Source organism: Stegodyphus dumicola, chromosome 4, assembly GCF_044657685.1.
Source record: "Stegodyphus dumicola isolate Sdum_Otavi_A_Nest chromosome 4, ASM4465768v1".
Lineage (NCBI taxonomy): Eukaryota > Metazoa > Arthropoda > Arachnida > Araneae > Eresidae > Stegodyphus > Stegodyphus dumicola.
The window spans coordinates 126,648,749-126,665,479 of NC_140771.1; the positions used below are offsets into that span (position 1 = coordinate 126,648,749).

General features: G+C 30.6%; 1 protein-coding gene across 3 annotated transcripts in view; it reads right to left on the reverse strand.

Annotated features, from left to right (window-relative positions):
• Positions 1-16,731, reverse strand: part of LOC118182413 (nuclear pore membrane glycoprotein 210-like) — a 182,462-nt gene that overhangs the window by 132,871 nt on the left and 32,860 nt on the right. For all 3 annotated transcript variants that reach the window (XR_015040766.1, XM_085815406.1, XM_085815405.1), the window contains exons 5-7: positions 7,497-7,647; positions 5,760-5,889; positions 2,596-2,724 (exon numbers count right to left, since the gene is read on the reverse strand). Coding sequence is in view for 2 of the 3 variants with exons in the window: in XM_085815406.1 (XP_085671532.1) it covers positions 2,596-2,724; positions 5,760-5,889; positions 7,497-7,647 (410 nt within the window). In the remaining variant the exon portion in view is untranslated. The remainder of the gene's footprint in view (positions 1-2,595; positions 2,725-5,759; positions 5,890-7,496; positions 7,648-16,731) is intronic.

Consider the following 16,731-nt stretch of genomic DNA (forward strand, 5'->3'; position numbering starts at 1 on the left):
TATGGTAATCTTTTATGTTGACATTACGCTTGGCAATGATTACAGATTTAATTTAAATGCGCTAAAAATTGTTGACGAGGAAAGTTTACCAAAAATTTCTTTCTATACGCTAAAAATAGATTTTGTTGATCATACTCATAGACCCAAAGATTACATTTAGGGCTATTTGAATTAAGAATAACTGAGTTGTTATTCACATAAACCCAGAACCAGCACCAGGGAGCATATGGCCCCACAGGATCGCAGAATTTAGGACCCACAGACACTGCATCAGGCAGTATGTTATCTAGTGCAGGCCCTCAATAAGGTTTAAGTATATGTGGAAATTTATTTATTCAGAACTCCTTAAACATGTGCAAGAATGTGCAAGATAATCCTTAAACATGTGCAAGAAATTAACATAAGTATAATAAATAACTAAACTAATACAATTCAGGCTTAACCCTTTGTGGCGCACTATACGCTAACGTCGGAATTTCAACAAAAAAAAGCTGTATGCAGTCTATTTAGTTCTAAAGGAGTATAAAGGTAAAATTTTGTAAAAGATGAACTTACCGTTTTAATTCTGTGGGTGTTCCATGAGGTGGAACACTGCGCCGCCAGAGCTTTTAAAAGTGTGACTAAGCAAGCATTACAGTGAAGCACGAAAATGAGTAGAAGCGTTTGTATAAGAATGAAAAAGCTCTGTATTATGGCTGTATACATGGTTTCCTGGATATACACAATATTCTTGAATATATATGGATAAATGAGATAAATATCTATATACACAAGTCATATGTACAAAAATATTTACAAATTTTCGTAAAGAGTTAGACCTCTCCGCGCCATTTATGGAAAATTATTATTAAAAAAATTAACTACGATTAATATTAACAATAAAGAAAAATAAACGGGAATGAAGCTAAAAAGCGACAGCAAAAAAATCGTGCAAGTCTATATAAAGATGAGTCAAGCTACTAATAAAATTCCGCCTAAAAACTACTCCAAAAATTTTGAGATGCCAATATTAAGGCTTTCATAACACAAAACACACCTCAGCCCTCAATACTGCTTTGTTTGAATTCATTCCCCTCCAAAACAACAGAAACAGAAAATGTAAACAAGGGATGTTCTAAGCACAGATGTTCTGACTCGTAACAGCATGAGAGCGCTAAAGGCACAGTGTTCCTGCTAATGGAACACCTGGCTTCATTCAATGATTCTGTGTATGGTTTTTGTATGAAAGACTTAAAAAAATATAGAACAAATAATTTGGAGTACAGCAAGCAAAATTATGCCTAATTTTTTTTCCAAATAAAATTTTTTATATCATTAAAAAAATAGAGAAAATTACTTGAAAAAAAAAGGGATTTTAATAACACATAATAAATGAAAATTCTGTGTCTCCTTGTGATATGCTGTTTATAATGTTAATTTGAGACACTCAGAAATACATACTGTTTAAAAACAAAAGTTCAAAGTATATTATAAAGGCATTTTTATCTACTTACGGTTGAATTTAAAGGTTTCAGAAGCAATTCAATTTGGGTGTTCCATGTAGTGGAACACTGGGCCACAAAGGGTTCGTCTGAATTCGCGATAGAAGCAAGACAAAATTTAGTTGAAAAACTTGTCTAGTAGCCAAGCTCATGATGCATAGCCAAATATGTATAGTGAAGGATAGCTAAATTTGATGATGATAGCCGCGAATTTTGAAGGTTTTCGGATATCGCAAAACAAAGGTTCCCAAATAAAGGAATTTGTAAAGAAAGGTGGAGAAGTGGTAATAAATGAAGTTAATATGAAAGCCTAAACTAAGTTTTTTATTGTGATGACTATGCATCTCAATCATCAATCAATTAATGAATGGCGAAATCTGCAATATGGTTCTAAATCCAGAAAATACCGCTACCGATAGTGAAGAAAGTGACAGAGAAGTTACTAAAAACGAGAAAATTTCGATTGACTAGTTAGTCAGAATTCTCAAAACAGTAGTTACAGGACTTAAACAATGTAATTAAACAAGAGATTATGCTTGTCTACAGAATTAATGAGAAAGTCTTAGCATAAAAAATTAAGCTACTTAAACAACTTACATTGAAAGAAATGTTTAATAAGGTAAATAAATATTAAGCTTTTTTCTGTAAATTTTGATACCCTTTAGATAATAAATACTTCCATTATTTCATAAATCACGACTTTATGTTTTTAATTTTATAATTTCTACATGACATTTTACTAGATTTAAACTGATGATCTAATATTTGGAATTGCCAAAGTCCCGACGAGTCTGGATTTAGGACTTTGTACTGTAGTTGTTCAGTTTTTAGAATAAAACATATATTTTAATTCCCTTTCTTTACTCTGAATTTAACTGTACCATATTATGTTAAAAAGCACTTCTAATTCATTCTAATAAATTATATGCAGCATAGAACTAATAATAAATTTCGTACTTTTAGCAAAATATTTCCTGTTTAATAATGAAAGATAAGTAATGATAGAATTTAAATCTTTATTTTCAGACATGTAAAGATAATACACCACTCGTCATTTAAAAGACAAAATAAAACATTTTTGTTCTATATATTTCAAAATACAGGAAAAGGATACATTTATCTTTGACAACAATATTTGTAGTACCATATTTCAATGCTGTAACTACTGAGGATGTATTTTCTAGATCTGCAATTGTCTTGTCTCCCACTTCTAAATAATATTGGTCAGATGGCAGGGTTATAGCTAAGAAAAAAATAATAGTAAGTTATATTAAAAAACCTTAATGCACTGCAAAAAAATATCAAATTATCATATGTTTCCAAATCTACACCAGTAGATAAAATTTTGTTGCAAAAATGTACCCAAAACTCAAAACACATAAACCACATTTAAAGTCATTTGGTTAATCCAGCTATATATGCAATATTTTTTAAGCATAGAAGAGGAATCAGATTGCAGTCGTTGTGGCTTATGGTGAAGGCTCACAGATGAAGATAACAAAATATAAACTTGAAGAATTTCCAGTCTTTTATTTCTACGCATATATAAAATCCTCTCCGTAGATATTTATTCAATCATAACAAAATTCGATATATTTCTATGATTAAATAAATTGCTAGGTACATTGGTTTCTTAAAATTAAGATGCAGGCATTTTAGAAAAGCGAAGTCGGGAGATATTAGCAATGTAGAAGAATGACGTTAATTAGCTCACCAGAGGTATTTATAACACAGTAGCTATGGTTCTAGAAATAAGCTATGATTGGCTAAGATTAGTTTTAGTTGCCCTTTCCCAATAATGTTACAAAACGTAGAAAGATCTCGAATTTGGGAGAACAGATGAATTTAGGAAGAGGGCATCAAATTTAGAAATGTTAATTTTGAGGTAGCAGCTATCATATTTTCTTATATCTATACAATAAAATTCTTTTAAATCTAATAAAATTTATATCTAGTATTTTCCATGCACCAAGCTGCTGAAAAATATCAGGAAAGACATTAAGAAATTTAGAACCAATTTTACAAAGACAAAAATTGAAATTCACAAGTAATAAATTTCATAAAATCCATTCAATAATACTAATAACAAAAATTAATGTTAAAACTAAAAAAATTTAAACATGTAATACCTAATTTTAAAAAATCAATGAAATTTAAAGAAAAAAACATAACAGGAGAGGAATTCAATCAACTTCAATGCTACTTCGTCAGGAGGAGGAATACTGAAATCAACTGAAATCTCTCTTGTAAAAAAAAATCTTTTCTGTATCCAGAATTAGCCGATGAACCATTCCAATGTACAGTCAAAAGTCGTTAATTCGGACCTCAAAGCTAAAATCTTTCTGCCCATGCACCACGTTGACGCATGCGCATGGGCGTTTTACACGTGCGCGCAAGACATTTACGACTGCGCGTTTAATGTATAATGGACGGTAAGCTAAAATTATCTATTTCAGTTAATGTTGATGATTGCATTGTTCCTTAATCTTCGAATTGGATCCGGCTTATTATTTTTTTGCAGACTGTAACAGCAATTTTATAAAAGTAAGCTTGAACTTTCGATTATGTCAAATAGAAGTTCCGATGCTGGAGCTCCCAAAGGATCTAGAACACGAAAGTATGTTTCGATGTCCATCAAACAAAAAAACGAATTGCTACAAAAATTGGATAAAGGCATATCCTTTGTTTATCTAATCGTTCGGAAATCTGTTTATCAATTTCACGCTGCTCTGCGGGGAAGGGAGGGGGGTCGTGGCACGCAATGAACTGGAAGTTGATCTGTCAGCACTATCGTTATCTTCAGGGCAGATGTTTTTATTTTATTCGGCTTATAATTCCTTACTAAATGTAGTATTTAATCTTGATGTACTCTGTCTTTGATATGATTTAAATCAAATTCCTCGTCATTATAAATATCACGAATACAAATCAAATACTTTCTGGTTGCAATTTTCTAATTTTGGATATGCGTAAGGTATGCTTTATGCATGCGCGCTTTGAAAGAAATGTTTAATAAAGTAAACAAATAAATATTAAGCTTCTTCTTTTGTAAATTTTGATACCCTTTAGATCATAATTGCTCATTATTTTATAAATTATGGTTTCATATTTTTAATTTTATAATTTCTGCATGCCATCTTACCAGATTTAAACTGATGATCTATAATCCGGAATCGCCGAAGTCCCGACGAGTCCGGATTAAAGACTTTTGACTGTATTTTAATTATAACAGTTCACCTGAAAATTCTCGCCCGTCCCCAAAGCAAGGTAAAAAACAAAGTAAATTCTAAACATAATTCTATTTTCAAACAAAGAGTACTCAATCCAAAGAATTGAAAGCAAATTTGAAATAATAAAATACAGTAAATTTTATAACAGCAAAGAGAACTTATCTATCTTAAAGAAATCTATTTAATGATATTTCTAAATAAATTCAGGTATTTTATATTTATTTAGCAGCATACATAAGCAAAAATATGTGCATTAAATTTCGGGATGGCATGTCATCATACTGCTAGAATTAGTTTTTAGGGACCGTTTTTTAATGTTTTGCATGTTCTTCACACTTAAACCATAAAATTCAGTTCAACAGCAATATCACAAAATAATTTAAAAAGAGTGTATCATGAGAATATACAGTATTTACATTAGTTAACAAAAAATATGTCAGATGGATATTATTTTGTGAATGAAACTAAAACCTTTTGGGTATAAAGTTTTTATTTGATTTCACAAGGGAGAGGGATTATTTATTTCAACTTAAATTTTTCCAAATCTACAATTAATGTTTAACTAATCACTTTTAAGCAGAGGCTTTGATGGAAAATGTGAAAAATGAGACGAAACTATAAATGTTTAGAACAAAAACCTTCCCACTTTAAAATAAAGTTATTTTGGACTGCTTCCAATAAAAGCACAGATGCACTGAATTCTGCAATCCTTTGCTGAAATTGGATTACAAAACATCATCAAGCACTTCATAAATTCAAAAGGTAAAATAAGATTGGCTGAAATATTACACAAAGTCATAAAACCACTGTTGTACAGGTTAATGAAATAAGTGAAGTAATTAAAAGTGGAACACATTTTTGGTTCACAAAAGCTGAATGTTGCACACAGATTTCATACATTTTTAATGCATAATAAAAATATGAGACAGTTTCACTCAGTAAATCTACCTCTTCTTGCTGATAGCTGTAGTATAGTTCACTATAATTAATATGGTGAAAGCCAATGAAGATATATTTGAGCTAAATACTTAAAAAGTAAAATGCTTACGAAAAGCTTTGCCTTGCTTGATTAATTCTAAATGGTACTTAACCTTTGTACCAGGCAATAAATAAATATGAGATGGCTTTAGATTTAGATTTGCCACTACAACCAGACTGACATCATATGGTGCAACGTTCTGAAAAAAAAAAAAATAATAATAATAATAATAATAAATAAATAAAATAAAAAAATAAATAAATAAAATGTTGTAATGATATACACATTTTATATATTTAGCATAACAACTTAAATGTAAAAAAGTTTCATAATAAAAATTATTATCTATTTTGTTTTGTTTAAATGCAGAAACACAAAAAGTGATAATGAACAATAGAGCAGGTTAAATACTACTGCTTCAACACTGTAGAAAATGATTCAACAAACATCAAGTGATTTAGTAAACATATCATAATCCTTAGATTATATTTCGAGAAAACAATTCAATAAGCAGATCTTATGTATCTACTTAAAACTGTTTCTTATACCCATCAACTACGTAAAAGGCTGAAACTCATGCTTTACGAAGTTCTTATTCAGAACTTACGCCTACATCCTCATTTCTGTTCTAAGCAATGATGATAAGTATGCAATTATCTCATAGACTGGTACCACATATCCATTTATTTCAGAAGAACAATTGTCTAAAATTTTCTTACCTGCTTTACTACTGAGAGAAAGATATGCTACTTTCAAACAAATCGTAAGTATTTTGTTTTCAACAACCAATTAGATATCACCCATCATTTGTGATGGAGAACTAGTTTCTCCTTTATTTGTAACCCCAAAGTGATCCACAGCAAACCGTCTGCTGTTTTATAAGCCACAAAGCAGAAAAACAGTACTAATGTGTTATTCTCATGAAATGTTTTCAATGTGTAATACGATCTTTAGAGCACATTTCCAACAAATTGAAATTTTCCCTCTCTAGGCCTCACATATACATATATCCTTCTAACCAATGGCTAGGCAACAACATCCTAAAAATTTGGTTCTATGTAAACTTGACGTTGCTGTATCCTATAATTTGAATCAATATTAGAAAATGGACAAATGTTGTACTTTCATCCCTAAAAAAACATTGGAATTTCAGCAATGCTAAGTGTGTTGGCTTATCTATGATACCTTTAATTACATTTAAAACTATTCATGACCAAAAAAAAAAAAAAAAAGGTATATATGGCATTGTGATAAATCATAAATGTACTGTGTTGACACCCATGACAAATTTTCTTACCAGTGGACTAAATGTGACAAATTTTCTTACTTGTGGATGGCATAATGAAATAAATTTTGTAATTTTTTTTTAATAACAGTCTGTATTTTATTATAGGTAACTTACTACTTAATTTTGTATTTCCTCGTATGTAGAAGACTTCCACTGAAAGAAATGAATCTATTTCAACAATCCACAACATAAAAATTTTATTTACATTTCAAGGTTCTAACACCCAAATATCAGTGATGTTATTTAAACTTAAAAACTACAACAACCAAGTAAAACTTTATTGTATTAAAAGAACCTAATGATAAATTCCCTACGAAATCATATTTTGATTTCTTCAACAGTATTACAACATAAAGACCATATCTTTCTAGAAATTTTTCTTAATTTGCTACATGGTCAAAATAAATTTTCTAGTAATTTTAGTCAGATATGTATCAGTATCTTACTATTCTTAAACAAAGAAAGATATCAGATTAAAGTGATAAATAAATTACAGAATGTATCATCTGTTTAAATACCTTATAAGCTGGATTAAGAGGCTTTACTGTCACCTTTGCTGAACCAGTTTTAGACCCTTCCATGAGAATCATAGAACCATGCAAATTTTGTTTTTCCCAATACTCAACTGAAGGTGGTGTCTTATAAACAGAATCAGCAAACTTCAAAAATCTAAAGTAATTTATATACAAGTATGAGGTCTATTATTCACACAAATAACTTAATATTATAAAAGCAAATTCAATTTAATAATAAATGACTACTTTATAAAATAAAATATAGCAAAAGGAAATGCATTAATCAGTATATGTTAGTTCAGGGCTTGTGCACATTTCTGCACATGGAAATTAAGTACTTTTAAAGACCATTAATGAAAAAATTAAGGACCTATGAGCAATAAGCAAATTAATAAATTCAATTAAAAATATTATCTATGCCTGAACTTTACTTTTGTAATACCATCCAAAAAATAAAATAGATCCCTAAGTAGGATGCATTATTATTAAACATAACATAATTATTAGTAAGTTTGAGTATAAAATATAATTTATGAAATTTATCAAACAGCATTAAATATTTTACACTTATAACAGTTCAGCATATTTGAAAGATAAGTGCCTTTTTATTTATGTTTTACAAATAGTTATAGTTTCATGTTGGATTTTTTTTTTTTTTTTTTTTTTTTTTCTTTTTATGTCTCGTTACTTGCTCAATCTAGAGGTTTAGTAAATAGCCAGGTAGATTTTATGTCAAGCATCATAGGTTAAAATGAGAAGTAAAATCATAATAAGAATGATTTATAACAAAAGACTGGCTGTTGTCACCGCTGCTCCTTGCCTAAAAAGAGACCTGCAGACCAGAACAAAACTGAAAGGCCTGATGTGGACACGGTTAGCTAGTTTTTAAAGTTAGTTGGGCTCTGTCTGTTGCAGTTAGTGTCATAGCTCCATGCAGAGTTCCAAGGATTAAAACCTAGTTAATATACTTAATAATATAAGGTGTCGTAGCTCCATGTAGATTTACAGGAGATGTAATCCAGTTAATATACTTTAAAGTTCCAATACGCCACTAAAGCACCAGAGGTGACACTAAGCTGCTTTGTATTATTTTAGGTCTCACTAGATATGAAGACTAAGTTTTACATGAATTTTTACATTTTTGTGTTTTACCACGCTAAAAAATAATGAAAGGCAATAACTTTAATATGCACAGACAATTTTTAAGTGTAAGCAGTTAGTTTTAAACTAAATTAGATAGTTAGATAATCTTAGTCATTATGGATTTACATGACCACTATTAAACTTTACCTATTTCTTAACAATACTGTTCAAAGTCCCTATTAAAATCACAATCTAATAAAATTTCACACTTTAAAATACATGCAATTTATGTCATTGATTCTTCAACAATATTAGGATAATTATACATTAAAAGCTACAAAACATTTATGTTTTATAGCAACAACACTCCACAAAATATTTATGCTTCTTTTTAATTTGAAGCCTGGCCAGACATTTTGGCTAATTTATACAGATTTCCTTCTCTTTAAGCATGTTTACTAAGAATTAGAAATTTCTCTCAATATGCAAACCAATGTTCTATTAGTGTCTGCATGCTTTATCTCCTAAATTGTCAACCTCTCCACAATGTACCTATGAGGGTTTACTTGATCTGGTAAAAGTTAAATAGTTCAAAAACTCCCGACAGACATGAAGCAAATTATAGCTATGTCTCAAAGTAACTCAAAGTCAGACAAAGGTTTAAATAAGCCTCTTATTAAAAAAGAACTTAAAGGTATGTTCTTATGCTAATCAAATCAATTAACAGGGTTCATAGCCACATTTTAATTAAAAAAATAAGCACCTATAAGCACTTTCCAAGCACATTTTAAGAAAAAAAATAAGCAGCTGTCTAATTACATTATACACAACTGCATAACCTTAAAAATTAGACTTGTAATTTAAAATATGAGAAATGTATTATTTATTAAGAGAGAATAAGCATTACCTCAACCATGGAAAATAATTACTTTTTTTGGTACTTTTCCGTTTTGCCGGCGCAGGCGATAAAGTCGCCAAAAATGGTATAACCGATTCCAAACGGAATATCCTTGCTGGTAGCCTTTTACGCCTCATTTACAAAGCAAGTCGCAGCGATTTCTTATCAGATTAATTGTTTCTTTCAATACTGGCATAAAATTGCATAGAACTTTTACCAGATAGTTCAATTTTATGCCGTAAGGCCATTTGCGGTAGTTAAGTCAGTTAGGATGCAATCACACTGCTCATCCGAAGGCAAAAATACGGAAAAGGCAAAGTAAAGGGCTAAATTCATCAATTCTAATGAGAATGCACTAGCGAAGTAAACCACTGTGGTTTTACAGAATTTTTGAGCAAGCTATTCCTACGAATTAAAATGATTCTTGCATTTAAACTTCTATTCCATATTAAGATTTAACTTGAAATTAATGTAGAATGAACTAATAACTGGATAACTTGAAATTAATGAGAGAATTAGATTTTTGTAGCGTAGTTAACGTGAGATGAGATCACTCGAGGTCAAGTGACATGAACCGGCGAATCAGGATTCTGTACCATGAAAGTATAGTAAATTCTTAAATTAATTTCATTTTACAAAATTTTAAACGATATTAAAGTGTTTATCCCTTCAAAATAAAAAACCCTTAGAACAAACATTTGTTAACATATTTTATGTGTATAGTGTGTGTTGTCACCAATAAAGTTTGCTTGGCGAGATTTGCGCCGGCAAATCGGAAAAGTACCCCCCCTTTTTTTTTTTTTTTTTTTTAAATTTTAAATTACAGTTCAATTTACAGAACTAGTTTACAAAGAGAGGGAAAAAAAAAAAAAAAAAACTATGCAGAACTAAACTATATTACAAGATTTAATGATGAAATTTCAGTTCAAAATAGAGAAAATAAATAATAATAAGGCTTGTATTCGCTTGGATATATTGTATTCGCTTGGAACCTAATAATAAATACAATTTATTTTTCCACTCATAATGATATTTAAATAATTTAAATCTAAATTCTGAACATTTTCTAAATTTTCATTGTATATCAGTTTTTCCTTAACAGATATTGCAAGCAAAGTAATTTAAGTAAAAAAGATGAACATTTCTGAAATCAGAAGACAGAAATTTGCTTCATGCAGTCATCCTTTAACAGTAAAAGCTTAACTAACCCACATACCTGGAAATTGGCGAATATTCGGACAGTCGAGCGTAACTTGAAAAAGAGGAGCGGGTAGATTGTAGCCGCTCTTTAGATTTTTCCGCTAAATAAATGATTTTGACATTTCAATATGTGCATCATATAAAAATAAACCAATGGAACTGAAAAATATTCTGCTTAGCAAGCATAGTAAAACTCTTTTAAGTGTTCATAAACAAATCTCGGACAAAACATCAAAATCAATTATCTCTGCAAAATATCGCAAATGTTATTGTGCAAAACATGTGCCGTAATTCTTCCCTACGTGATATTATGCAATCGGAATCAACAGCTGCCTGTATTGGGAGAATAAAGAACTAAATAACTGGGGTTCTAATTTTCAAGAGACGGCGTTAAATTTCCGGAATAGAATCATTCTTCGCTTGGGTTGTTAGACCGCAGAACTTTTAGTCCTATTCAATCCAGATTGAAAAGTGAACTGAAACAGTTTCAATATTTGAGATTTTGTGGAGAAAGGGGAACACCTCCCAATCTTCGTACTGTATAATGTATTGGCCAAAAAAATGAAATTAGTTTGACTATTCGATTACTTTCCTTTCCCTTTTTCCGAATATTATTCCTTAGAAAGCTAATTTGTGTTAAAACACAATTATTTTTGGAAGTTTACTATACTTCAGCAGTTATTGCAACTATGTTATTATAAACATTCATACATATGCTCATAACATAAGCATAATGATCATAATAAACACAAATATGAACTGACCAAGCAGAACGAGAATGTAAATTATTAAGGTCTTGATAGAAATTCAAACGTGTGTAGTGTTTGGGTGGGAGGAAAAGAATGCCGAACGTACCGGAATTTTCTACTGCTTTCAGAATTCTTTGACCAATAGAACGACGGGCACCTGTCTGTACTCTTCGTGCATACCAAAGGTTATGTTAATGCAGAGAAAGGGGGAAAGCTATTTCCGAGAGTATGATTCACCATCTGACATTTCATATTAGGAAGAAAAGTTGTTTATTTAGTTTCGGCTTTGGTACGGGGAAAAATAGCACGTTCATTAAAAAAAGCACTAAAAGCAAAAAATAAGCACTAAAAACAAAAAATAAGGGCTTTAAAGAAAAAGTAAACATTTATAAGGGCCTTTATATTTTATTTTCAAATATAAGGATTTATAAGCACTTATAAGGACCGCTACGAACCCTGATTAAAATTTGGGGTGATGTAATTAAACAAGAACAATCAAATTCAAACAAAAAAAAATGTGGACTAGTGGTCAAAGACTATACAATTTAATTTTAAGCTGGCTCAGTAACCCTACTGTCATAACAAATTCAAATGTCAGCAGCAGTAATACAAAGACAAATAATTACAAATTAACAGAGCCAGCAGGAACTAATGCAAGGAGCAAGTGGAGGTCAGAAACACACTTCGTCTTACACTCCAAACACCTCAGTTTAAAAAATGTGTTGGTGATTTCCATTTTGGGGAAAAAATACAAATGGGAAATTACAGTAAAAGCTGAAATTGTCAACAACTGGGTAATTTACATAATAATAACACTGTACATATCTTTGAAGAATAATTTTATATATTCAGTTTCTTTTGTCTACATTTTCTTTTCATTTTAGAATTTAATTAAATATTTCTGTTATTCTAAAAAAACTAAATGCATTTAAAATGTATAGAAAAAGCTGCTAATTTTATTTCTTTAGTAATATTAGTTATTCACAAGAGATATGAAATATATGTGGTAAGGGCCAGTTACAGAGCTGGTGTGGCGGAATTTTTAGAATTTAGTGACACACCCAGCAACAAAATGTAGAAATGGCAAAACTTTTAGAATTTAGAGCAGGCACTAGAAGCAGAATTTAGAAACGGACTAGTCACCAAAATGTAGGATCTACACAGAGAAGTTTAACATTCCACATGATTGCACTATGTGGGAAAATGCCTAGCGTCAGACCAGCGTATGATGCATTAAGACATATTAGACGAATGTTTTAAATTGCCAGTTTTCAATTTCTTTATTAATCAAAAAATTCCTTTCTATGATGCCTGTCCATGTAATAAGATTAGAAGCATTTTTAATATTTTCCAAGCTTGTATCTAGTGAAAAGTAGAGAAAATAAAGGGAAGATAAGCATGTTAAGAAAAAGATTCTACTATCAGAAGTAAAACATTCAAATATTATGTTTTTATTTTCTTCCAGATGTTATCCAAAAAGTAAGAAATTCATTGCAAACTTTTTGTAAAATACATCCATTAAGTGTTAATACCATAGCGAAATTTTTCATTTTGCCATATTTTTCTAAATCTTATGGAATCGTGAGTCTATAAATCTTCCCTTCAAATCCTTCTAAACTTTCCAAGTTGCATCCTTCTTCAAGTTGCAATGTGTAATGCCCTGAAGAAAATTACTTTTAAATTTTCTTTTAATTTATTAATCTTCCGTTTCTTTTATTTTTTCCTTACCATTTCAACACTGACTTTTTATTCACGATTTAGCTTTTATTTGTATTTTAATTTCTAGTTATAAATAGGTGAAATTAGCTTAATAACAAAAGATAATTTCAATCATTATCACAATGAAATTTTATATCGACCAACTATTTGGATAACTGATGTGATATTAAAATTGAATAACATTCTTCTGAAAGCAGTATTCCTTTTAAATATAAATAATAATATAAAATACTTAATAAAATTCTAGTATACGGTGCAGTCTTGGTGCAATTTTGAAAATTATCGCCGACACCAAAATGACCCGTTTAACTACTCATCGTGTATGTCCTGTTTACTGCTCATCATAAAGTTGCCAAAAGTAGCCAAATCCCTTATGCAACGGATACCTTGTGAATAGGATTAAACCAAATACTTAATTGTCTATTGAAGCTTCAAAACGTATTTCTGAACTTCACTTCTTTTCGGCTAGCATTACCGAATTTGCCCTTGGCAACCTAAAATCGAAATGGAGCCAATAGATTTCTCGCGAAATTGATAACAGACCCTCTGCAGAAATAAACTAATAATCCCGATATCCCATACACATATGTGCAAAAAAGAATAAACTCCATAGAAGGTGATTAAAAATTAATTTATGGCTTAATTCAAACAAACACAGAAATTAAGATAAGCAAAACCGTGTAAAAACAAATTGAAATGATAAAACGAAAGTTAGCTTTCATGTGAATTTTCAGCGCTGACTATCCCATTCTAGAAATTTCAATTTGTTTTAGACAAAGACCACATTTAGCTTTATAAGGATTGTCATCCATCAATATCCAGTCTTTGTAGTCAGCTTGATGAAGCCACAGTTATTGAAAATGCACTTTCCAGGCATCTCGTTCCTATTGGCAGAGGGGTTGTGGCCTTCCAGGTTGGAAATGTTCTAATTTTTGCAAATATTTTCAGAATACCCCCCCTTTTTTTTTTTCCTCAAGCACCTTCATCATCACTTTCGCCTCTTAAAGAACTTCTGGCTTCACGCTTTCATCACAATCTGCATAAATTTATGGATAACACCTGTTTCGAAAGATTGGGTGAATAGCCGATCAGACACCCGATACTTTCGTCCTAGGGTAGCTAATTGTTTTTTTTTCTCGTTTGCAACGCAAATCCGCTAACAGATTGGTGAAGAGCTGTGTAATTTTAATTCCATATTCATGAGAAATCGCATTTCACACTTATAATGGCAATCATTAGAAATGACAAGAAATGTCAAATGAGCAAAATTAAGGACCGTTTATTCATTTTGACCAAAATTAAGGACTTTTAAGGACCAAAAATCATTTTTGAAAAATTTAAGGACTTTTAAGGACCGTACGAACCCTGCAGGATCTACAAAGTGAAAGCATGTTTTGATGTCCATAAAACAAAAAGTGGAATTGCTGCAAAAAAATGGATAACGGTATGTCCGTCTCAAAATCACGAGGAGTATGGCATGGGAAAATCAACGGTATATGACATAAGGAAAAAGAAAAAAGAATTTTTTGAATGTTTGGTAGATTCCAACACCCCACTCGCAATCAAAACAGAAAAAATTTAATAAATTAAATTGAAAAAGTATTCATTCTGCTAAAAGACTGAATGGGTCAGACAGAGTCGCAGTGAGGGCATGTTATTGATGGTTCCAATGTTAATAGCTCAAGCCAAAATATGTCATGAAGAAATTAACTTAAAAAGTGAATGCACATATTCAACAAGTAGGTAAACCAAATTTTAAAAAATACCGTGATAAAGCAATTAAAAATTTTATGTGAAAAATGAACATATTAGTAGTGAAAAGTTGTCACCAGAACAAATTTACAATTTTGACTAAACTGGTCTTTTCTAGCCATGAAATACCTTGGCAACATCTACAGAAAAGGCTCCAACTCGTGTCAATGATCCCAAAGTAAGACTAACAATTTTAGCATGTGCAAATGCTGTAGGACTGCACAAGTGCAAACTTTTTGTAATCGGAAAACATGCACATCCTCGAGCGTTTAGAAGAGTAAAGATTTTCCCATTATATATCATGCAAATAAAACAGCATGGATGACACAAGGGTTAATGAGTGATTTGTTGGAAAATCATTTCATACCCAAGGTTCGGCAACATTCGTAATCGGAAAACATGCACATCCTCGAGCGTTTAAAGGAGTAAAGATTTTCCCATTATATATCATGCAAATAAAACAGCATGGATGACACAAGGGTTAATGAGTGATTTGTTGGAAAATCATTTCATACCCAAGGCTCGGCAACATTTGAAATCGGTTGGTTTACCTAATGATACAAAAATTACCCTGAATGTAGATAACTGCCTCACACTTCAGTTAAGTTTTAGTGAAAGATATTGTATCCGTATTATTATTTTCTCCAATTTATATATCCATCATTCAGCCTATGGATATTGGAATAGTGTGTGCACTGAAATGCAAATATAAAGTAGCATTTTAAAAATCCATGTTAAATTTCTTGAATAATGGCAAGACTATTCAAGAATTTTTGAAATATTTTAGCATAAAATCTGCTGCATGGAGCATCATAAAACTGCAGGGGGATGTGTCTCTAGATACATCCCCCTACATAAAAAATGCTTGGCATAATTTATGGCTAGCTACCATATTTCACGGTAGCACGATGAACACGATAGCTTCAAATTTGAAAGTTTCGGATATTACAAACCAAATGTGAAATTTCACAATTAATGGATTTTGTAAAGAAATGTGGAGAAGCAGGTATAAAAGAAGATTACATAACAGAAATTTTTTATTGCAATGACACCGCAATCAATTAATTAACAGACGGCGAAATCTGTAGTGTGGTTCTAGATCCAGAAAATACTGCTACCGATGGTGAAGAAAGTGCCAGAGAGGTCATTGAAAACCAAAAAATTTAGATTGACCCCTTAGTCGGATTTCTTGACACAACAATTGCAGGACTTAAACAATGGAACTTTGTAACTGAACAGGGAATTATGTCTGTCTATAGAATTAAGAGAAAACATTTGCACAAAAAACAAAACAACTTGCATTGACAGAAATGTTTATTAAAGTAAACAAATAAATAATTAAGCTTTTTTCCTTCTTTTTTAGGTGAGGAGGGTTATTGTTGTAAATTTTGATACTGTTTAGATCAGAAATGCTTCATTATTTCATAAATCATGATTTCAATTTCTACATGCCATCTTACTAGATTTAAATCAATGATCTAATTATCCGGAAAAAATCCTAAGTTTGGAATTCCCGAAGTCCCTACGAGTTCGGATCTCGGACTTTGTACTGTATTACAAATTTCAATTCCTACAACTATGCTAAATAAATTAAGTAATGAACCTTAAAATATTTGAAGCATTTTATTTTAGGAAAGTTATAAAAATTTAATGCAATAAATACTGTAATTCTGAATAATTTAAAAAATTGTGTTTGTTTTCAGAAAAAGACAAATACGGTATGTTAATAATAATAAAATAATTTTGAGTACTGAATATTCATATAGATAACATTAAATATTTTATAATAACTATATAAAATATTAGTGCTTTTCATATTTTTATGAAATTCAATAAT